The sequence below is a fragment of the Miniopterus natalensis genome, chromosome 2 (assembly GCF_054644295.1).
Source record: "Miniopterus natalensis isolate mMinNat1 chromosome 2, mMinNat1.hap1, whole genome shotgun sequence".
Taxonomy (NCBI): Eukaryota; Metazoa; Chordata; class Mammalia; order Chiroptera; family Miniopteridae; genus Miniopterus; species Miniopterus natalensis.
The window spans coordinates 137,252,049-137,277,250 of NC_142082.1; the positions used below are offsets into that span (position 1 = coordinate 137,252,049).

The 25,202-nt window shown below is 38.8% G+C and overlaps 1 protein-coding gene across 2 annotated transcripts; it reads left to right on the top strand.

Annotated features, from left to right (window-relative positions):
- The first annotated feature begins 1,487 nt into the window (after positions 1 to 1,487).
- Positions 1,488 to 23,357, top strand: PTGES3 (prostaglandin E synthase 3). 2 transcript variants are annotated; one of them, XM_016224515.2, is made up of 8 exons: positions 1,488 to 1,575; positions 16,419 to 16,532; positions 16,675 to 16,744; positions 17,211 to 17,309; positions 18,286 to 18,375; positions 20,783 to 20,845; positions 21,903 to 21,927; positions 22,207 to 23,357. In XM_016224515.2, coding segments are annotated over exons 1-8 (483 nt in total). In that variant the 5' UTR covers positions 1,488 to 1,573; the 3' UTR covers positions 22,227 to 23,357. The 2 variants fall into 2 exon arrangements, with proteins under 2 accessions (XP_016080001.1, XP_016080000.1); XM_016224514.2 differs by lacking the exon at positions 1,488 to 1,575 and adding an exon at positions 1,988 to 2,115.
- The last annotated feature ends 1,845 nt before the right edge of the window (positions 23,358 to 25,202 follow it).

A 25,202-nucleotide genomic window follows, 5' to 3' on the forward strand; every position in this document is an offset into this window, starting at 1 on the left:
TTTTTTTTTTTAATCCTCACCGGAGCATATTTTTTCCCATTGCTTTTCATAGAGTGGAAGAGGGAAAGGGAAAAAGGGAGAGGGAGGGAGGGGGGAGAGCGAGAGTGAGAGAGAGGCATCATGAGAGAGATATCGGTTGCCTCCTCCACTGCACCTGCAACCAAGGCAGCCTGCAACCGAGGCTCTTGGTGAGAACCCAACTCAGTACCCTTCAGTCCGCAGGCCAAGTCTCTAACCACTGAGCAAACAGGCTAGGGCTAAACCTTCCCTTTTAACGGGATTTGGGCATAGGATCCAATGTCCATAGTTCCCAATACCTGTCTTGCACAGCATAGGCACTAAGACCTTAATGCTGAATATGAAGCCTCCAAACACTTTCCAAAACGTCTTACGGCACTTTCAATAAATCTCCTTTGTGTTCTAAGTACATTGGTGTACTTCTCCCTCACCCCGCTGTTACATGGCCTTCGAGTGTTGGCACGTACCGTTCTTTGTCCTCTAGTTACTATCCCTCATTGCAGCCTAACCGAGTACCTTGCACAAAGCGGTACTTCCAGAGATCCGTTAGAGATAGGGAACCCCTCCTCCCCCCAACTGATGTGCCTGGGGTCACCGACAGTTCTAGCCTCTCCGTTCCCACAAACCTAGACTCTCCACTCACATGACCTTCCTGTCTCACCTACAACAGTAATCTCTCAAAGCGGGGCAAACGCCAGACCCCAGTGGCAAACGTTTCTCCTCTGCCAAAGACCTCAAATTTCCGCTGCCCCTGGACCTGTTTCCAACCTTCAGAAAAATGGCGAGGTGGACCAGGCCCTGGACTCTGAAGTTAATCCCTTTCCGCAAATATCACCAGCACAGGCGATCTTTTCACATCTTTTTTTTGCGGTGGAATGTTTCCTCCGCGGGCTTGTTTGTTCCCTCAAGAGTAACCAAACCCCTATTCCACTTTTCAAGCCTCCCGACTCCGTGCGTCCCTCCGCCTCAGCCTTCCTCCCGTCAACACAGCCGTTTCCCCGGGAGATCGCCCACAGCGCGCGGAGAGGCGGTTAGGTCGCCAACGGCTTTCCAACACGACGCGGGGAGAGCCGGGGAAGAGGCGGGAGCTAGTCGAATCCGAAGGAGCAGGCGAAGGGAGGGGCCAAACCCCAGGAAGGATCGCGAAGAGCTGGGAGGCCCCGCCCTTTCCGTAGATATCTCTAGAAAGCCGCGCTGGAGCCCGAAAACAAAGAGTGCGCAGGCGCGGCGGCAGGGCCCGGGCATTTTGCTGCGTCACCAGCCGCCGCCCGGCCTCACCAGCCCTCGCTCGCACGCACGCACGTTCATTCTCCGTCCTCGCGCCCCTTTTCCTACACTTTCCTCTTCTCTCCGACCGGAGGAGCCGCTCTCTCCGCGCGGTGCATTCTGGGGACCCAGGTCGAGCCCGCCGCTGCTGCCGTCGCCTGAGGAAAGCGAGAAGAGGCCGCACCGGGGAGAAAACGCCGGAGTCGCCGCCGGAGTTTAGTCCACTGCCCAGCAGCTACCGCCGGAGAGGCCCACCCACCCACTCACCCGTCCCCCTGCCCCGTTCACGATGTGAGTGCGACACCCGCCAAGGGAAGGTCGCCCCGGCGGGAGGCCGAGGCCGCGCTGGGGGCTGCGGGGAAGTCGCCCACTCCTCTCCCTTCTCCCGCTTTCGCCCCTCGGCTTTCTTCCCTCATTGGTGGCAGTGGTTCTTGGCTAGGGGTGGGAGATCCAGTATCTTTATTCCGGTTGCCGTTGGCGGGTGGAGGACATTTTTCCTCCAGATGTCCGCTTCCCCCACCTCTAAACGGTCCCTTAGCTTCCCCGTGCAGGAAATCCCACTTTTCCCCGTCTTGGGAGTCCGGGTTACTCCTAACTCTCCAAAGTTAGCCTTAGGCCTTAATCTCCAGTGAGTTTTTTGCCATGCGGCACCCTGGAGGCGTGGACCCTCTGGAATTGCTATTTCGGTACTTGGGCAGTCTGGTTCTGCAGCTCTGTTATGCCCTGGGCCAAGTGCACCTGTGGTGGGTGCTACCAGAGGTTGGCGGTGCTCCTCGTAGAGCACCACGCGGGCCTCCTCCATGAGCGACAGGGACTGCTAGGCAACTGGAGGTAGGCCATACCGTCACCACAACTTACTTTCCTGTCGGGTGTCGTGATTTCTCGAGTGTGGGTCTTTCCCGGCCCTCTCCTAACTCCAATATCTCGGAGGGAGTGAAGGTTGCCAGAACTCAGCCGTGTCCCTGGCAGCGAGGAGTTACCATAGAGTAGGTAGTTCTGCACGTGTTGAATCAAAAGATACCTGTAGATATGTTCTGTGTTCCATATTAAACTTTAGGCAAGGTTTCATTATCCTATCTTAATGTAGAATCGAAACAGGTATGTAATTGCTTGCTTGTTGTCTTAAAGAGCTTAATTTTGTTTTACTACAAATTCTTTAGCAATCTTAGTTTTATTATGACAAAGGAAAATCTTAGCGATTTTAGCCGAATAAGAATTTTTGGCACTGCCACTTCAAGGCCTTAAACATTCTTTTCAGGAGAAGCTTTACGTTTTCAGATGTGAGAACTGCTGGTTTTATAGTTTTTTTGGTACTCACTGTTCCTGAAAGTTATGTATGAAAAGCAACTGAAGGGGAACAATTTTTATTCCTATAAAAAGTAGTGCACTTTCAAGGGTTTTCTTAATAAAATAATAACATTAACAGTGAGTGTATTGGGCTAGAATTCTAAATAGAAAGGATACACCCAGCCAGTTGATGTCGAAGAACAAGCCTTGAGAAGTATGCATGTATTACTGTAAACCCCTTTATACACTAGAATTTTGGAAGAAATTCCCCTTCCCCCCCAAAGTAGTATCCAATAGAAGATTTTTAAAAATAGCTTTTGCTTTTCTCTTCAAAATCTCAATTCCAAATTAATGTAGCAGGATTATCAATCTTAAAATATCTGAGTAGAAAATGAATCCTCAGATAAAGCATTACTAGCTTTTAATAGATTAATGTAACCAAACTATCTTTTTACAAAGAAATACCATTGTTTATTATACTTTTAAATAGAAACACTTTGGAGAGATCACTTAAAATAGGTAAGAAACGTTAAGTTTGTGAGTAGATTAAAAACTCAGATGAAAAGTGTAACAATCACTGTTCCAAAAAACAATCTATATACTTCCAAGTCTCGAAGAGAACAGATAAGTTGCATCCTCTAAAATATTTAATATATGCCACCTTGCAAATTCTTTAGGTGATCTTACTGAACTAGTGATTTGAATGAATTTACAGGATGAATATTATGAGTCAGTTATTTGAGTTGGAAAAAAAAACCTTTAATGGGTCATCCAGTCCTAGGAAGAATCTGGCTGATAGGATTCATTTTGTTGATGTCTGATATAAACGTTTTTTTAAACGTGGAGATAGGCATGCTGGGTATCTTCAGGATTTGGGGGTCTGTTCTTATGTGAATGCTCTTCAGTAGTGATTTCCTAGGTAAATTTCAGTCAAGTTTTTAAAGTTTTGTCTAGTAGTTTACACAAAAGGCTCAGTCTCTCACCTGTCTTGGAGAGGTCTTATGAGGTCCTTCCTCAGGCTCAAAGGACCTGCCCAGCCAATTATGGGGAGTGAGGGTAGAGAGCAATGCTATTTATTTTTTAATATATTTTTATTGATTTCAAAGAGTGAGAGAGAGAGAAACGTCAATGATGAGATAGTCTTCATTGATTGGCTGCCTCCTACATGCCCCTGACTGGGGATGGAGCCTGCAACCTGGGCATGTGCCCTGACTTGGAGTTGAACCTCTATCTCCTGGAACCTAGGTCGATGCTCAACCACTGAGACACACCTGGCCAGGCACTTTTTTTTTTAATTAGCTGTTGGTTTTAATTCTAAGTTGGACCCATAAACAATAGATATAAAGTAAAATGTTTTATTAGTTTTGAGCTATTTGAAGTAATTCTTTCTGGTGTCTTGTACTTAAATTAATAAACTGTTTAGAAACATACTGTGACTATCTTTAACGTTGGTTAAAATCTTTACTTTGCCATCACTCCACTTTGTAGGATTGAGCATCCAAAATAAAATTATCAGTTCTTAGCCTCCAAAACAATTTGTAATATTGAGTATATAGTTAATTTCTATAAGTTAAGGAAGAGTAACTGATGATGATGGCCTTTGTTAAGTGTTGATTTCCTAACCACTGTAACTTGGCAACTGGATTCTTTATTTACCCCCCCCCATACTTAGTTAGACTTTAACTAGAAGGCAGTAAAAACTGGAATTGACAAACCACCAGAGTGTAGACTAGTAATGTACTGTACTGTTAATTAAGATTTTTCTGTTTAATTGTATTTTCTAGTTTTAAAATCTAGAAGCTGTATTATTTTGGGGTCTTAGATGGTTAGTGATTGTCACTTTTCAGGAAAAATACCTTTGTAATATCAACTGTTTAGAATCAGCATAGCTCTTAAATCCTTAAAATGATATTTTACCTGAGTTCTTACATTGGGAATTGTTGCATTTAGTGTATTTTGCTTGGGAAATATTGTTTGTTGTAGTAAATTTTATTGTTTACTGTATAGATTGGCAGTGCAGATTTTAAATTGAGGTTAACTTCCCAAGGGCGTTTACTTTAAAGCTTACCTTGAGCAATATGTCCTTTCCTATGTTGTATTCCAAAGCCAAATAAAATGTGCTGTCATGGGTTTTCTGTGCAATAGTCGATCTTCACCTATAGCTATACTTTATTGCTAAAAAGTGTTTATGTCAGGGCCGTTTCCAACTCAGTATGTTTAATTATTTCATGTACTGAAAAGATCTAAGTTACAAACGTGCGATTTATATATATATGTATATATATTAAATTTCAGGATCTAGTTCTTCAAATATCAGTTCATACAGTGCTAATTAGTATAAGGGGCTGTCCCAAATAGTATTGGAACCCTATTCAGGAACCTAGCATTCCTGAAAGAGGGCTTATTTTTTCCAGAAAGAATAATTTTTTGGGTGGTCCTTTTCCAAATAAACATATCTCTGTGGTTCAGTTTTATTATCTAAACTACTATTTCTGTTAAAACCTGCACCATTTATTTTTTATTTTTTTAATCCTCACCCAAGGATATTTTTCCATTGCTTTTCGGAGAGAGTGGAAAGGGGAGAGAGTGAAACGTCGATGTCAGAGAGACATCAATTGGTTGCCTCCTGCATGTGCCCCAATCCCACGCCCCAAGCAGGGCTGAGGATCGGGCCTGCAAATGAGGTACATGCCCTTCAGTCCCGGGACCCTTCAGTCCTCAGGCCAATGATCTAACCACTATGCCAAACCTACTAGGGCATCTGCGCCAGTTCTTGACATAAGATAATGGAGGCAGTGAGAGATTGACCTTGTTTGAGTCTTATTTGTATGAGGAAAATAGTTTTATCTGCTTTGGGGATGTATGTACAAAGTGGGAATGTGGGAAAGCCATAGAGTTGCTTTGGAGGAAAGGCACTAAGTTTTGGGGGGGGAATGTTATCTTTAAGAACTCAGCTTTCACTCTTCTATTTTAGAGCGAGAATTACCAAATAAAGGGACTAGCACAGAAGTTCACAGACATTCTTTGTTCACCTCTTGGTGTCTTTTTTGTTTTTGTTGATGGTGGTGTTTTTCATGGTGCTACTAGGCCAAAAGGAATAACCTAGCAGTTGGTTAGGTAGTTGGGTACAAACATCTTAAGTATTTTGTCTTAACAGCCTAGTAGCTGTTTGAAAAGCGAGTACACATGAGTTGAAAGAAAAATGGAATTTCTTGTATAACCATGGTTACTAATGGAATGGAATGCAGTACTTTTGGGGCACTATATAACTACTTATAGCTTGAAATCAGGTTGGATACTTATATCTCAGTTCCTGTTCTCCATTGATATTTTTGTGGGTACTTTTTTTTTTTAACATAGCAACCACCAAAAATCCAGCTTTGCAAAGATGCAACCTAAAGGAGAAGGATGTAATGCAATCTACTGTTGAAATTGAACCACTTAGTGTTTTTTGGGTTTTTTTCCAATTACAGTTTACAGTCAATATTATTTAGTATTAGTTTCTGGTGTTACAGTATAGCAGTTAGGTAATCATACACTTCACAAAGTGTTCCTGATATATCCAGTACCCACCTGGCACCATACATAGTTATTACAATATTACTGATTATATTCTATATTCCCCGTGTTGTATTTTACATCCCCATACTACCAGTTTGTATTTCTTAATTCCTTTACCCCTTTCACCCAGTGCCCTAACCCCCCCAACTATCAGTTCTCTGTATCTATCAGTGTTTCAACTTTATTTGTTCGTTTATTTTGTTCTTTAGATTCCACATATAAGTGAAATTATATGGTATTTGTCTTTCTCTGACTGACTTATTTCATTTAGCGTAATACCCTTTAGGTTCATCCATGCTATGGCAAATGGTAAGATTTCATTCCTTTTTTGTGGCCAAGTAATATTAATATTTCATTGTATATATGTACGACAACTGTTTTGTTTTGTTGTTGTTAATCCTCACCTGAGCCAAAAATGTTTTTCAGAGAGAATGGAAGGGAGGGAAGGTACGGGGGAGACAGACGGACAGACAGATAAATCTGTGTGAGAGAGACACATCTATTGGTTGCAGCCCCAACTTGCCCCAACTGGGCTGAGGATTCACCCTGCAACCGAGATTCATGCCTTTGACCCAGAATCGAACATGGGACCCTTCAGTCCTCGGCCGATGCTCTAAACACTGAGCCAAACCGGCCAGGCAGGACACCTTTTTTTTTTAATGAGTTTTTTTCTGTAACTCTTGGTATTTAAAGATATTCTGGAATGTATAAAATATTCATGAAGTGAATCTAGTTTTTAAGAAACTTTTCACATACTAAAAATATGTTTAGCTTATTCCTAAACCTAGAACATACTGACTCCGTTATTTAGCTATAGTGAAAAGCTAGTCTTCTGGTTCCTGTTGTTTTATCTTAGAATTCAAAGTGGCCTTTTAATTCAGACAAATATCATGCTCCATTAAGAATAAACTCATAAGGGTACTATCATTACTTCTGAATAAAATATGTGAGGTTGTGTACTGTTAGAGAATATCTTAATGCTTTCCAATATTTTTCAAGATTAAATATATATAAATGTTACTTTTCAAAGTACTAACAATGAAAGGAACTGGTACATCATCTGATGTGCCAGCTATTTATACATTAAGAAAGATAAAACATAATTAATAATGGACCTGATCCCATTACCCTGTATTTCTTAGGAGATGATTTTTGGACTAAATTTCATCATCTATCTTGAATGCACACTTCTTAAGGGCAGAGATTTTTGTGTATTTTGTTGACTGCTGTATTTCCAGAACAATTCCTGGTACCATTTTAATTAATTTTTTTGAGTAATACTCAAACTCAAAATGTATTTTGGCTATAAGGCTTAACTACATGAAGTGCTTGACATGGTGAGAGATGGGACTAGTTCTGGGGCCTTCTCTTGGCCCTCTATTCTGCTGTATGACATCTTCAGTTAAATTTAACTATATCTCAGATAGATTAGTGGGGAATAGTTGAAAAATAAAGTTAGTGAGTGCCATCTGTAAATCACATCACTGATTTCAAATTCTGTTAGTTGAGGCATTGCTATATTTTGGGAAGTCTGAAAAAGAACCACCAAATTGGTATGTACCCTAAAGTATATTTGACTTGTTTGTAAACCCTTTATTTTGGGAATGTTTATTGTTTGAAGTTTGTTGGTCAGACTGATGTTTCTCTTACCTGTGGAAAATTACCATTTGTGTTGTCCTCCTTTAATTCTATCCTTCCCCTCCCCCTCAATTTTTAAAAAATCTAAAGAAGTTGGTTTTTCAGTCAAAATTAATCCTTTTCTCCCCACTTTTTTTGTTTAATTTCAGTACAAGGCTATTGAAGACAAACTTAATAAATTTTAAAATATTTACCCATTTTATCATAAATATTATTGTTAATAATATTTGTATCACATTTTGCAGTTCCTTAAATACTTTTTATAAAAGTAGAGGATTATTTTTTAATCCTCACCTGAGGATATTTTTTCCACTGTTTTTTTTTTTAAAAGAGAGCAGCGAGGAGGGAGGAAGAGGGGGGGAAGGAACGTTGACGTGAGAGAGAGACATCTATTGGTTGCCTCCCGCTCTTGCCCTGACCGGGGCTGGGAATTGAACCTGCAACCAGGGTACGTGCCCTTGACCAGGAATCAGACCCATGACCCTAGCCAAACTGGCCAAGGCAAAGGTAGAACATTTTTATTAAATAGTCATTATTGCTATTTTCTTCAGTACATTTACCTGTATGTGTTGAGTAGCCTAATGTTTTGTGACCAAATGATAGTATCCTATTTTTTCCCCATAACTTAGAGAAAGAATTCTTTTTGTTGTTGTTTTTGGTTAAACTTCGCCCGAGGATATTTTTTCCATAGGTTTTTAGAGAGAGTGGCAGGGAGGGAGGGGAAGAAAGAGGAACATCAATGTGAGAGACACACATCAACTGGTTGCCTCCCACACCCATTCTGATCAGGGCTGGGGATTGAACCTACAACCCAGGTATGTGCCCCTGACTGGGCATCTAACTCATGACCCTTCAGTGCTCAGGCCAACACTTAACCACTGAGCCATACCTGCCAGGGCTACAGGAAGAATTCAGATATTAATGGTTTGTCATATGTGTATATGATAAAAAATTTTAAACAAATTTGTCCGACCAGTGTGGCTTAGTGGTTGAGTGTCAACCCATGAACCATGAGGTCACCGGTTCTATTCCTGGTCATGGCATGTGCCTAGATTGCGAGCTCTATCCCCAGTGTGTAGTGTGTGGGAGGCAGCCTATCAGTGTTTCTATCTCTATATTCCTCTCCCTTCCTCTTTCTCTAAAAAAAAAAAAGAAAGCCTGGCTCAGCGGTTGAGCATTGACGTAGGGATCCAGGAGATTGCGGTTTGATTCCTGGTCAGGGCTGATGCCCAGGTTGCGGGCTCGATTCCCAATGAGGGGGCCGCAGGAGGCAGCCGATCAATGATTCTCTCTCATCATTGATGTTTCTCTCTCTCTCCCTTCCTCTCTCTGAAATCAATAAAGATATTTTTTAAAAAATAATAAAAGAAAAAAATTTGATTGGACACTACCATTACAGAAAGATACTAAAGATTTCCGGGGGAAATACACCAAAATAATGTGGAACTCTATGGAATGAGTATATAATATATATATATCCCACGAGGTTGATCTAAATCATATTTCAGGGAGCCAAATTTGAATTATTATGGTATTAACTAAGAATTGTAGGCCCCTCACTTGAATATTACAAACTTTCATTTTACTAAATTTACATGTACAGACCTCAAGATTTTGCATGTTTGCTATGTAATGTTCTGGAGTTCCTGCTTATAAAAACTTTTGAACTTTGGAATTTCTGAAAGAAAAGGAAGATAAAGATGGAGATTTGACCGTAGTGTTGGCCTATAGAGACAAGTCATGTGCTGTAGAATTCTCTTATATATGGAATTGTCCCCCCCTCAAGATTTCCAAAGTTCTAAAGGGATTATAGTTACAATTAATGTTGGGTGTTTTTTTAACTACCCAGTTACAGAATAAAGTAATATCCTTTCTGTTGTCTCCAGGGACATCTGTGACCTAGCCCTAACTTGGTTTTTCCACCTTAAGCTTTATGAATTTACCCCAAGTATAATATGCCTATTCTACCAGTTCATAAAAGGCTTGAGGTGTTTTGTCATTTATAATTCAGTGTGCCTTGCACATTGTAAACTGTCAAAAAGAATTGCAGTAACTGAGAAACTTTCCGTAGCAAATTTTTCCCATTAGCTTTGCTAAATGTCTTAGTTTTGGTGGGGTGCTGTAATGTACTACCACGGACTGGGTAGCTATAAACAGGAATTTATTGCTCACTGTATTGGAGGCTGGAAGTCCAAGATCTAGGTACCAGCATGGTTACCTTCTGGTGAAAAGGCCAGACCCTCTTCCTGATTCATAGCTTCTTACTGTGTCCTCACAACAGTGAAAGGGGACTAGGGGATCTCTTCTGGGTTTTTTGTGTTTTTTTTAAGAGAAAATAATCAAATTTAGTACATATGTTTGGGAACGCCGCATACATGAGAGAATCAGGCTCCACATGCAGGAGAGGTTCAGAGATAAAGGGAACCAGAGTATGTAAGGCATTCTGAGCTAGTGATGAGGTAAAGTGTCTTGCGGGCTTCAGAAGGTCATTGCAGGATGATAAGGGCAGACTTTTAGTGAATAGAAGTATGCCCTTCCCTATAGATAGGTCAAAAGAAGTTATCTGATAATCCCTTTGGCACCTTGGCCTCTAATTCTGAATCTTCCCATGCTGGCAAGGGTGAGGGTGGAAGTTTCAACTGAGCCTGCTGCTAAAGTTGCATTTAGCTCAGAACAATCTGCATTTGCCTGTCTGATGTGGTTCAGCGGTTGATCATCAACCTAGGATCCAGGAGATGGTGGTTCGGTTCGTGGTCAGGGCACATGCCTGGGGTGCGGGTTTGATTCCCAGTAGGGGGTGTGCAGGAGGCAGCTGATCAATGACACTGTCATCATTGATGATTCTCTCTCTCTCCCTTTCCCTTCCTCTCTCTGAAATTAATCTGCATTCTACTGGAGTCTTATGAGGCGTTAATCCCATACGGGCTCTACCCTTATGACCTCAGCACCTCCTTTTAAGACAAGCTAAGGAATTTTAGTCAAAACTATGGAGGAGAATTTAACATTCTATGAAATTTAATTATTTGAATAGACATAGCCCTAATGTGGAGCTTTGAAATTCTTGTCAGAGGAACTTGGAATGTCCCACCATGGGGACTTTGCATGGTGTTTGTTTTTTTGATATTTTTAAGTATTGGATTATTTACATAAGTTTGCTGAGATGTAAAAGGGTTTTGTGTATGTAGGTGTGCTACTATTAAAATGAATTAATAGACTTGAACAGTAGTTATAAATTTTGCCAATGTTAAGATAAAGCTAGAGGTAAATCCGATATAATTTAGAAACTAGAGTTAAAGCTAAATCAGCCCCTGTCTGGGTTAATAGGAGAAAAAGGTGGTGTGATCCTCATTGAAGACAAAAAGATTTCATAAATATTTTATTTCCCTTTTTTTTTTTTAATTTCCCTTTTAAATGAGTGAATATGTTTATTACTGGTTTGGGTTGTGTAGGTTTTTGGTGGTTTAGATCAGGGTTATCTAGTAAATATTAAGCTTTGCAGTTCACAAATATCTCTGTCCCATTCTTGTTTTTACAACTCTTCAAAAATATAAACTTTTTTTAAAATATATTTTTATTGATTTCAGAGAGAGGAAGGGAGAGAGAGAGAGAGACATCAGTGATGAGAGAGTGGTCATTGATTGGCTGCCTCCTGCACGCCCCCACCTGGGGATCAAGGCCACAACCCGGGCATGCACCCTGACCAGGAATCGAACCGTGATCTCCTGGGTCCTAGGTCAGTGCTCAACCGCTGAGCCACGCCTGGCTGGGCTAAATACATTTTTGGCTCCTGGGCCAACCCTGGTTTAGATCATTAAAAAATTTTTTCATGTCTTTTTTTTTTCCCAGTTGATTTGAGAGAGAGAATCATCAGTTTGTTCCACTTATTTATGCATTCATTGGTTGCTGCTTGTATGTGCCCTGACCAAAGATTGAACCCAAAACCTTGGCATATTGGGACAATGCTCTAACCAACTGAGCAACTCAGGACTTAATTTTTTTTTCTTTTTAATATATCTTTATTGATTTCAGAGAGAGGAAAAGAAAGGGGGAGAGAGAGAGAAGCATCAGTGATGAGAGTTGTTGATCTGCTGCCTCCTGCACACCCCCGACTGAGGATAGAGCCCGCAACCTGAGCATGTGCCCTGACCAGGAATCGAACCCTGATTGCCTGGATCCCAGGTTGATGTTCAGCCGCTGAGCCACGCCTGGCCGGGATTAATTTTTTAATTTTGTTTTTATTATCAGGAAATAATTGTATTAGTTTGCTAAGGCTGCCATAACAGAGTACCAGAGACTAGGTGACTTAAACAGTACTATATTTTTTCACAGTTCTGAAGAATGGTCATTCGAGATCAAAGCATTGGCAGGGTTAGTTTCTTCTGAGGCCTTGCTCCTTGGTTTTCCTTAGCTCGCAGATGACCATCCTCTCCTGTTTTCACAGGGTCTTCCCTGTAATTGTCTTAATCACTTGTGAGGACACCAGTCATTTTGGATTATGTCCCACCCTCAGACCTCATTTTATCTTAATTACCTTTTTATTTATTTTAATTTATATAAGAGTTTATTTGAGCCACACTGAGGACATGCCAGGCAGCAAGATCTCAAAGGCTTCTACTTACTTACTTATTTTTTAATCCTCATTCGAGGATATGTTTTAGAGAGAGAGAAACATCAATCGATGTGAGAGAGAAATGTCAATCGATTGCTTCCCGTATGAACTCTGACTGGGGATGGAACCTGAAATCTTTTTGGTGTATGGAACAGCAAACACTCCAACCAACTGAGCCATCAGGCCAGGGTTTAATTACCTTTTTAAAGGTCCATCTCTCCAAATACAGTCACATTCTGAGGTACTGTTGGTTTAGGACTTGAAGGTATGAATTTGGTGGGGCGCACAATTGAGCCCATAACAGTGATATAACTCTAGATTACTTAATGTGAATTTGAGAAAAGAAAAAAGGTGCTCCCCTGGTCCTAATATCCTTAATGTAAACAGAAACTGAAGAGCTTACATGTTTCTTTGTTTTGTTTTGTTTTAAAATTTATTTCAGAGTGGAAGGGAAAGGGAGAGAGAAAGAGAAACATCAGTGATGAGAGAGAGTCATTGATTGACTGCCTTCTGTATGCCCCCCACTGGGGATCTAGCCTGAAACCCAGGCATGTGCCCTGACCTGGAATCAAACCGAGATATGTTGGTTCATGGGTCAACACTCAGCCATTGAGCAACACCTGCCAGGCTGTTTCGGTTTTTTAATCCTCATCCAAGGATATTTTTTCCATTGCTTTTCAGAGAGAGTGGAAGGGGGAGAGAAACATCAGTGTGAGAGAACACATTGATTGGTTGCCTCCCGCATACACCCTGACCGGTGCCGGGGATTGAGACTGCAACTGAGGTAGGTCCCCTTGACCGAAATTGAACCTGAGACCCTTCAGTCCATGGGCCAATGCTCTAACCACTGAGCAAGACCTGCTAGGGCCATACTTAGTTTTTGATATAGCTATGGTAATAACCAGGTCATTGTTAGTGTGCTCCTCTTCCATAACTATAGACTCTTTAATAGGGACACAACTTGACATTTACAATGTAAACAGTGCTTTTTGCACTAACAAAACTAATTTCTATATCGCCTGCCCATAACTAGGTCTCCACAGTTTCAGTAATCTTTTTTTTTTCTTTTACGATTAGTTTATTTGAATCAAGATACAGACTAGGTCACAAATTGCACTTATTTGGTAACTCTTAGGTCTCTTAATCTAGAGCAGTTCCCCCTTCTTTCTGCCAGTGATCTAAAACCATTCTGAATTTGTTGCTTCCTTGTGGTATCATTTAACTTGTTCCTTTTCCTCATATTTCCTGTAGACTGAAATTAAGTTTACTGTGGAATGTATCATGTTGCATCAAATTAGGAGGTATATATTTAGTTGTCTCACTTTCAGTGATGCTAAGATCCTAAATTCTTTATCAATTGTTTATCTAGTCATTGTTAATTGTTCCATCCAGCGGTGATTACTGCCATATCAGTTTAAGGGCTGCAAAATAGTGATTTTTACCCCTCATGTTTTATTCCACACCAAAGTGGAATTCCGTAAAGAAGTTTCCTTCATGAACTGGTCCTATTCAGTTTTGAGTAAAGGCTCATAAAGGGAAAGCAGAAAAAATGCCTAATTTTTTTTTTTTTTTGCCAATTTATAAAATAAAAATTGGAGCTGTAGCACCTTCTGGTGATAAAGAATTGTGGGTAATTTGTCTTTTTTTTCTTTTTTCTTTTTCATTGATCTCAGAGAGAAAGCGAGGGCGGGGGGAGGGGGGCCAACATCAGTTTGCTGTTCCACTTTTTTATGCATTCATTGGTTGATTCTTGTATATGCCCTGACCTGGGATCCAACCCAAAACCTTGGTGTATCTGGACAATGCCACCCCTCCAGGGATGATTTTTTTTTTTTTTTTTTTAATATGAATCAATTTGCAGTCATTCTTTCTGATGCTCAGATTGTCATTGACCGATGTGAGAGACCTTAATTGCCTCCTGTTCTGACTGTGGCCTCATTTGCGCAATGAGATATTCCAAGGTCATCTATATTTCCCCACTTAGGGCCTGAGGTCAGCCATTTCTCTGTAGGAATCTTGGTTTCTTTAGGTTGGAAATAGTATTTTAGCACTGGGCTATTCATTGCTCCAGATTGTTACCATTAGTGCTTTTTTTTAATAGGGCTTATCTGGTTACTTCAATTTGAAAGTCTATAAACCTAGTCTTTTAAAGTTTAATTATTAAGTTAGCAAATATTTTCAGTTAAAGACAACATGTTACCACATATTGAGAATACTGTTTGGGCAAGGAAATAAGTACAAATAATGTGTGATCTATTCATAAAACTCCTAAGTTGTTTGTTAGCTAAATTAACATACTGACATTAGAAGTTGTGATTCCTGTGCTCGCTTCAGCAGCACATATTCTTTAAGAAAGAAAAAAAAGGCTCTGAGCCCTAGCCCGTTTGGTTCGGTGGTTAGTGTCAGGACTGAAGGGTCCCGGATTCAATTGTGGCCAAGGGCATGCACTCTGGTTGCAGGCTCAATTCCCAGCCCCTGTCAGGGCATGCGCAGGAGGCAACCAATCAATGTGTCTTTCTCACCCCTCTCCACCCCCCCCCAAAAGAGATTGAAAAATCCTTGGGTGAGGATTAAAAAAATAATTTAAAAAAAGAAGCTGTGAATCCTTAGTCCACAGAAGTTTAGTTAGATGTCTTTTTTAGAGGTACTTATAAAAATCTTGTGTTTTTAATATGCCAATAGATTTTTTAAAAAGTAGATTTACCCTTGGTGATTTGCCGGTATTTAGACTTTGGAAACTGCCATCTGTAATTCTTAACCTACTTCATTCAGGTCTGATAACAGTGTTCCAGAGTAGAGTGACTAGTCAAGTTTGACAGTTGTGTAAAAATGTTGATGAATAATTGGTTGCAACTTTTATTTATAGAAGGGACTTTAAATTGCTACTCCGTAGGGTTGGGAATTTCAGAGCTTGGAAACAAAACAGTTCCTTTCAGTTGAGTTGATTTTTGAGTAGTGTTTGAACATACAATAACTAGAATTTTAAACTTTTATTTTGAAATTATCTTGGGTTTACAAAAAAGTTGAAGTATTTTATCACATATAATCCTTTTTTACTATTAGTCAACCATATTTGATGATATTTGCTTTTAGCAGTTTTTTAGCCATATTCCAATGGATGGGTAGAACTCTAGGCAGCTAACACTATGAAGACAGGGGTAATACTGTATTGCAAGGGACAGAAGCACATGAATAATATTGAAAAAGCAAATTCTTCAGGTTGCTTCTAGTATAGTATACATTGGATACATATATAGATAGTGTAAAGGTGAAGCTGGAAAAAAGTTTAGTTCTTTATCTGATGTCATTATTTAGAATCATAGAAAGATTTGTTTGCCCAGAAAAAAGCTGCAGGTAAGAACTTTTTTGAGAAGAAATAACTCTCATTTCTCATACTTTCCCCACACTCTTTTTTATTGATTTGAAAGAGACAGGAAAGGGGAGAGAGAGAGAGAAACATCAATGTAAGAGGGGAACATTGATTGGTTGCCTCCTATTTGGGGATTGAACCGACAACCTGGGTATGTGCCCTGACCAGGAATCAAACCCACCACCTTTTGGTTTACTGGACGACACTCCACCCAATTGAGTCACACCAGCCAGGGCCATTCTCATACTTTTAAATTCCCCCTACAATTCCTAGGATTCATTGTAAAGTAAAAATGTTGAATACTACATATATCTCAGTTGACAGTGGATTAGTTCTGTCAGGTTTTTTAATTCTGTGAAGTTGAATTTTAGGAGCAGGGCTCTAAAGGAGTGACATAAATTTTGACAGGGCTACCTAAATGACTTAAGCATTGTTTGTTTTATTTTTAAGTGCCTTTTATTATAAAATGAGTACCATTGTGTTTACTTCAAATGTAGATGTTAGAGTAAAAATGTAGTTTCCATTAGAATTTGTAATAAACTGCCTCAAAATAAGAAATGCTCTAATAGAATAGAGGAATATATTACTTACATGCTAAACTTTGGAGGTTATGTAAATATTCAGTTAATGAATTCCAGCTTAACTTTCTCTGATTTTATCTCTTTGTAGGCAGCCTGCTTCTGCAAAGTGGTACGATCGAAGGGACTATGTCTTCATTGAATTTTGTGTTGAAGACAGTAAAGATGTTAATGTAAATTTTGAAAAATCCAAACTTACATTCAGGTAAATTTCCATTTTACATAATTGGGTAAAGCTTATTTTAGACAATTGAACAATTTTGGCTTGCTTGTTCTGTGTTTTCATTGAAGTTATATTAATCTTTACCTCTTTGAAAAGGCTCATTTTTTTTTTCCCCCCCTCACAGTTGTCTTGGAGGAAGTGATAATTTTAAACATTTAAACGAAATTGATCTTTTTCACTGTATTGATCCAAATGTAAGTAGTATTGATACTTTAATACTGATTTAAATCATGAGGAAGTGAACATACTTCAAATACTCTTTTTAACAGTAAACTCTTAATTCTGTTTTTCTTAACAGTTCAGAAGGCTAATTAGATATATTTTGCAATGTTTTCCCCTTCTGACCACTTTTCTGCATATTCATTTTGTTCTTGTTTTTACTGTTTAAACTCAGGGCCATACGCTTCAGGCTTATCTAAGTATAGAACCTTTAAACTGTTCTGTGATTGTGTGGTGAAGAAAAATACTGACTTTTTTTGCAATTGGATAGCTTATGAAATTTTTAGTAGTTCGGGGATGTTTCTTTGAGAGTTTAGGGAACGTGTAGGGAAAGGAATTAGAAAGGAGAGGTGAGAAATGTATGACAAGATACTTTCTATCTTATAGTGATGCTGGAGAGATAAATGGTGTGATAATGTGTTTTTTTGTTGTTGTTTTTAGGATTCCAAGCATAAAAGAACGGACAGATCAATTTTATGTTGTTTACGAAAAGGAGAATCTGGCCAGTCCTGGCCAAGATTAACAAAAGAAAGGGCAAAGGTAGGTTTTGGGGGTTTTTTGTTTTGTTTTTTAAGTTTGATGTTTTTACTTTAAGTAATAAAAGATACATTGGTTCTGTATGAGGAACATAGTGTTTGTTTCATAGTGAAGTACTATTACAGCCTTGCGTTCTGTGTTTTTCTCTACTTTGAGATATATTAGGGGTTTTTTTGTGTGTTTTTTTTTTAATTTTTTATATGTCTTTATTGATTTCAGAGAGAGGAGGGGAGAGCGAGAGACAGAGATAGAAACATCAATGATGAGAGAGTCATTGATCGAGCCCGCAACCTGGGCATGTGCCCTGACCGGGAATCGAACCCCGATCGCCTGGATCCTAGGTCGACGCTCAACCACTGAGCCACGCCCGGCCGGGCAAGATATATTAGTTTTAACTTAAAGCTATGTGTGGTCAGAGTAAGATCAGTCATCAGTTGATGCAGAATCTTTTGCATTCAGGAGGCAGACTTTGCTAAATTACATATTTTGGTGCCACTACACAAAATAAGTTAACCAGGTATCTTAGCATAGTTCCTATCAATGAATTTTTGTTGTTGCTTTAAAAAGTAAATTTGTTTAACCGAAAGAAGCTTCATAAAACTATATTTAGCCCTAGCCGGTTTGGCTTAGTGGTTAGAGCATTGGCCTGCAGACTGAAGGGTCCCAGGTTCAATTCCAGCCAAGGGGTACATACCTCAATTGCAGGTTCTGTCCCCAACCCTGGTTGGGGCGAGTGTGGGAGACAACTGATCAATGTGTCTCTCTCACATTTATGTTTCTCTCTCTCTCCCACTCTCTGTGAAAAGCGATGGAAAAAATACCGTCAGGTGAGGATTAAAATAAAGAAAAAACTATATTTGTGCTAATTTCATGGCTCGCTAGTGGGTATGAACCCATAGTTCAAAAAAATAGTTTTAAGGTACATGCCAATGAGTGCAAGTTAACCTAATCACAGGCTGATGTTTGTGTTGGTCTATAGCTTAATTGGCTTAGTGTGGACTTCAATAATTGGAAAGACTGGGAAGATGATTCTGATGAAGACATGTCTAATTTTGATCGTTTCTCTGAGGTAAGTTCTTTTAAATGCATTCTTCTGCTCTTCCTCCCAGTGTATTTCTATGGAGTCAATTTAATTTGGTTTTAAAGCATCTAGTGGTATTTAAGATATGCATTACTTTTCTTTGAAGGTCATTCTGCAGTAAAACTAAGTCAGATCTCAACAATAGTCATTTATTCCTAAAATTTAACATTCTTTTACAGTTTTTTAAAAATTAGGGTTAAGTTCTAAAGTTGATGTATAAAGATAAAAAATAAACCATATATTCAGTCAGTGCAGTACAGCCAGGTGTTTTTCTAACACTGGGACAGATTTTTTTTAGGAGTATGAGTATAGTAATTGGCTTGCACTTTGGAGCCATGTAATATGAATATAAACCTTTAAACACAAGAATCATGGTGGGATGTGTATGAAGAGTGGTGTGTAGGGATATTGTAGTTTGCAAAGTCAGGGAAAGGGTTTGAGTAAGCCTGTTTTTTCCAAGATGTCACCCAAATACTTATTGCCATGACCAAAGAACAGTTATTGATATGCCTTTAGGTAGAATAGACCTTTATCAAATGTACTGCAGGAAAGCTAATCAGAAAAGAGAACATTAATCTCCATGCCCCATGAAATCCATTTCTCATTGCAATTAGAAAATTTAATTGACCAGGCTCTGTTTACATTTTTTTCTTGAAAAGTAAGAGTTAAAAGGAGTACGTTTTCAGCTTCACGTATGCAACTGCTTATTTAACATTCCTCCTTACATGGCTCTGGCACCTTAATTTCAAAAGAGGGAAGGGAGGATACTTTTGTGACTTTCCTCAACTATACTATTTCTTACCTGTAGTAATTGGTGCCATCATTTACCCAGCTGTGCATGTCACAACTTTTTAACACCGTTCTCTTTCACTGCCTCTCGCTATCCAATATAACGTTAATTGCATCTTTGTTGTTCTTTTATTTCCTAAAAAGCTCTTGAATATATTCACGTTTCTTTATTTCGATTTCCATTGTATCCTCAGCACCTCACATTGTGCTTGGCACATTTGGAGCATTTTTTTCTACTCAAAGAAACTTACTGAAGGTGTTGAACATTGCCTGTAGACATAGGGAAACTTTACTAGTTACTCATATTATTGAAGACTAGATTGCCCAGAGTTTTTATACTAAGAGATTTGACTAAGTATTTAACTCTAAAGTCTAGGTAAGCAAATGTACTTGAAGTCTTTCATTGTTGTTTACAAAGTTATACATGGTTGTGTAAATATTTTAAATTTTAAAAGTTTAAACATTACAGAAAAGTTGTAACTTGGGGAGGTAAGTCTCTCCCCATCTGATAATAGTTTCATACTTGGCTATTTGTACCTCTTTAAATAATACACTACTTGCTTTATGATCAGAAACAACTAAAGATGGGAAATGAGTACTTCATGTAAGTATGTTCTGTTGTTAGTCCCATTTTATTGTAAGTATATGAGGGTATTTACATATACAAGGTTGTTTTCCACTGTGTGTACCTTTTCTTTCAAGAATTATGTTTATTTTCTGTTTTTAACTTAGTTATTGCTTTTTGACCTTTGATTGAATTCTCAGGCCTTTTATTGGCCTATTTGGGCTTTCTGATTCTTCCTGCTTCAGTTTTACATGATCTCACTCATGTGGAATCTAATGAACAAAATACACTGATGAACAAAATAGATCTAGAAGCATGCAACAGACTGACAAATCTCAGAGGGAAGGCAGGGGTTGGGTAGTGGGTGGGGAGAGATTAATCAAAGAATTTACATGCATATTTGCATAACCCAAGGACACAGACAATGGTGTGGGAAAGGTCTGGGGGGGTGGCGAGGTTGCGGGTTGGAGGGGATCAATGGGGAAGAAAAAGAGGGCCATCTATGATACTTTCAACAATAAAGATAAATTTAAAAAAATTTTTTTTCATACCTTTTATACAAACTCATCATCTCAAAGGACTTTATTTTAAATCACTTGATTCTTCACAATATTTAAAACTATAATGAGAATACTGTTTTATGTCTGTCAGTCAGCTTAGGAGATAAGACTTTTCAACTACAAAAGATCCCATGATTTTCCTTAACCATCAGTGGTAACTGCTTATTCAGGATTTTGGTGTTTAATTTTTATATCATACATAGTTGTCTTGGATGAATTTTAATAACTTCACTTTTTTTCGATGAAAACTTAGATTTAACTTATAGAATTCTATAAGTTTTCAGGATTTTATATATAATTATCTATAATCTACCTTTTCCAGAAAGGGGAAGTACTTACTGTTTATTTTGCTTTTTTTATTGGTGGAAATCTGTGGCACACTTAAGGTTTATTCTGAAGTGTGTAACCTAATAATTAGGGCTTAATTTAATATAATTTTTTTAAACATCATTTTTAAAACTAATTTTTACACTTCAAATAGATGATGAACAACATGGGTGGTGATGAGGATGTAGATTTACCAGAAGTAGATGGAGCAGATGACGTAAGTATAAATTCTTTTGTTTACTTAATAGTAAGAAACAGTGTATTTACAAGTTTGATATAAATTCAAGATCTCTTTATTTCTACTTCTTGGTGATATGGGTGTGTGTGCTTTTAATGTAAGGAAAAGCAGTTTTAAAAATGTGCCCATTTTTGAGGGATTGAAACCTACTAAGGAACCCGGTGTCTCGTGGGCCATTCTTAAAGGGACCAGATTTCAAAAGAATCATTGCAGAGAGACATCATATGCCTCATTCAACTAAGAGTAAGTTTAGGGATTATTTTTACAAAGTTAAACAGGTTTTATAAAAGCGGGATTGATCAGAGATTAAGTAAACATGGGCATTGTGAATCTATATGAGGATATACTGGGTCACTCTTCTCAACATTCCCCCTCTGGCATTCTGTTAACATCGTTACGAAATTTGTTCAGCCCTAGCCAATTTTGCTCAGTGGTTAGAGCGTTGACTCTCAGACTGAAGATTGATTCCTGGTCAATGGTACTTACCTCTGTTGCAGGCTCTATCTCTGGCTTGGGCAGAGCTCCTGTGGGAGGCAGCCAATCAGTTTGTCTCTCTCACATCTGTGTTTCTCTCTGTGTGTCTCCTCCTCCCTCCCACTCTCTCTAAAAAAAAAAAAAAGGGAAAAAAGTATCCTCAGGTGAGGATTTTTTTAAAAAATTTGTTCAATACAGTTAGGAAAATACTTAGACAATTCACTAGCTATGATTGGAGTTCATTGTCTTCTATCAGTCCAGTGGTCTTTGTATTGAGCCATTTTCTTTCATTGAATGTCAGGAGAGAAGGGAAACCATTTTATACCAAGAGTTCAGTCTGGTTGATTGAGGGATTTAAAAGAAGGACTCAATTCCTGCCAAAAGGCATACATCTTCCTCACCTGTACATCTGTAAACCCATTCTTAAGTCAGTTGATTAAATTCGTAAGCTTGATATAATCACCAATCTTAGCTACTTTAGTGATAACTAAAGCAAACTCTTTAGTTAGCAGAGGAATGTTTGATCAACTTGGTAACTATTTTTTTATTTACCCTTCTGCAGGACTCACAAGACAGTGATGATGAAAGTAAGTGTCTTCGTAAAAAATATGTTTTACACACTAATATTTCACATCAAAGACCAAACTCTCAAAATAAAGACATTAACTTCTTTATAATTCTTAGAAAGATAATTATTACTTCTTTATGGCCTCTAATAGCCAAAGTGGAAATTTGAATGATTTGAGATTCAAATTAAAAAAATAGGAAACTATTGAACTCTGTTGCTGGCTGCTTTTCCTATAAGACTTTGAAGTTAGTAGATTATTTCCTTGTCCTTCATACTAATCTTTTTAAAATCCTTTCAGAAATGCCAGATCTGGAATAAGGAATGTTGTCATCACCGGATTTTGAGAAAGAAAAATAACTTCTCGGCAAGATTCATAATTGAGAGAATTCCTGAGTTGATAGCTCTAAAGGCAGATGCTGCATTTGCCTCCTTTAACCCATTTTTCAACCTGTTTGTTTTCTTAAAGGCTTCACTAAGGGTTGATATGTACCATTGTATAGGGCAATTTTAAGTCAGCTAAGGCAATAACCTTATGCATGAACATTTCCCAGACTTCCATGATGCTGTTGAGGTCCTAGGCAATTGATACAGCAGTTGTGATAAATAAAAACATTTCACCTAAGTCTCCTTTACCTTCATAACATAGATACTGACATGTTAGGAAGCTCTTGGATTATGGAAAGATAACTAAGTTTTAATTTTAGAATATGGACTCAACCTGGCTGAAACAAATTGGTTGATACCTTAAACTGGTAACCTATTCCTCTGGTATATTCTTCAGGATTGTTCCACTAAAGTTTTATTTTTCAAAAAATTTACTTCATATTATTGTACGTAAGTGATCACTTGTCAGTGTTCCAAATGTATCTTAGCTAAAACTAGTAAATGCCCTAACTTAGATGGTTTTTGAAGCCTGTACATTTGGTATTGTTTGACCCTTAAACTTTTACATCTCTTAGCATGGAGGACGAAGAAGGCTGTACATTGTTGCTTGAGAGTCTGTACATTTAGACCAAATTTGTATTTGCACTGTCAGTATGGCAAATGAGTGAAAAAACGTTAATACACTATTGGATTTTTTATTTCTTTTTTTTGATCCAGCTTGAACCAGGGCTGAAAACCTCAATTTATGTTCATGACAGTGGGGATTTTTTTTAATGTCTACATTCTTTCTAATAAACTGTTGGAAGACTTCTTGGCTGTCCTTTTAAGTGTCTGGTTTACTGTAATTTCATGTATTACCATTTACTGGAATGGAGTTATTTTCACTTGAGAAAGAATTTGGGAATATTTCTCTGTTCGGAAAAAAAAAAAGGCTTGCTGTAACGTCACAGGAAACCTTTTAAAAGTGGATCTGTAATAGCAAATTGTAGATGCACTTTGCAGCAGTTTGAAAAGAAAGTGCTGTGATTTGATTGAAATAAAACTAAATGTGTTGTCCTCCTCTAACTCTGAGCTTCTGCATTTTGGCAGTTTTTTATTCCCTCCAGCTTCTGTGTATTTGTTATAGCATAGTCATGCTTCATCTTTCAGCACTTCTTTGTGTCAGACCTGTGTTGCAGGCAGTGTTGAGTGCTGGGGATACAAAGATTAATCTTTCAGGTAACTGCTATGTTCAGAGCTCATAGACTAGGCTGGGGGACAAACATTGGACAAAAACTTGGTAGATGGGAATTGCAGTAATAGATATGCATAGGGCATAAAACAACATTTCCTTCCCGTGTTATGACTGTTCAGAATGCTATTCAACACTATGTTCTTAAAATGCTACAATGAGAAAATATTCCTATTCTTGACATTAAACTCTGTTATGTTACAGAAGTAACTTGGGTTCTGGTCCTCTAAGGGATTGCAGTTCCCTCAAAGCCCTAGGCTTTTCCACATTGGGAGGCATGTTTAAAATTCTATACTTTATAAGAAAATTATTTCAGACATAGTTTTCTTGCTTTGGAGCATGCCAACAGTATCAGTATAATTGATAAAATAGTGTAGTTCTTAGCTTCAGGGAAAAACTTTAAAAAAGCTCAGAAATCCTATTTTTAGCCCTGCCGAGCGTGGCTCTGGTTGAGCGTCGACCTGGGATCTAGGCGATCGGGGCTCGATTCCCGGTCAGGGCACATGCCCGGGTTGCGGGCTCGATCAATGACTCTCATCATTGATGTTTCTCTCTCCCTCTCCTGTCCTCTCTCTGAAATCAATAAAGATATATTTTAAAAAAAAATTAAAAATCCTATTTTTAGTTTGATTCTCTTGAAAAACTATTGTTTGGGTTGTGGGGATCAAACCGTTTTTGAGGGACTTCAGGGGAAGATCGACAGTGAGATTGGACATCCTCAAACCAGCTTGGATCTCCCCATTTTTATAGTTGTCAAAAATTGAAAAACAATTTTTGTGTGTCAGATCTGGAATTTAAAAGTTTCATAAGGATTCATTGGCTTACTGCTAGCCATTAGGCTATAGAGCATTCAAGTATAGCTTGATGGCCTGGCCAGGCGTGGCTCAGTGGTTGAGCATCGACCTAGGATCCAGGAGATCACTGTTCGATTCCGGGTCAGGGCGCATGCCCGGGTTGCAGGCTCAATCCCCAGTCAGCATGCAGAGGCAGCCGGTCAATGACAGCTCTCATTGATGTTTCTCTCTCTCCTCCTCCCTTCCTCTCTCTGAAATCAATAAAGATACATTTTTAAAAATAAAGTATAGCTTGATAGACTTCTGGATTCCATCTATCTTTTAAGGTTCTTTAAAAATCTGTGTTCAAACATTTGAATGGTTTAAGTTTGAATGTGGGATAACATCGATTATCTTTTAAAAGTTTTTATTGATTTCAGAGAGAGAGGGAGAGAGAAAACATCAATGATGAGAGTCATTGATTGGCTGCCTCCTGCATGGCCCCTGCTGGGGATTGCGCCTACAACCAGGGCATATGCCCTGACCTGGAATCAACCAAGATCTTAATCATAGGTTGATGCTCAACTGCTGAGCTACGCCGACTGGGCTCTTTTGTACATTTTGATATGTGGTGATAAAGGTGCTATATTTCACTTCCTAACTGTTCAGTGAACCTCCAGGGAAAGGAAAGACAGTTGCTACAGTATCATGAAGGTTCTATTTACCAACTTAGTTTTGGGCTAGTTTTAATTTCTATTTAGCAGAAATTATTTTGACAAGAAGTAAGTGATAATGAACTGGACTTTTATGCTAATATCAAAGCTGTTACCTATGGCTCACCCAGCATTGGGCCAAGCTTGAGAACATAGGCTGGGATAGAGAGGCAGGTATCTTGTCTATCACTAC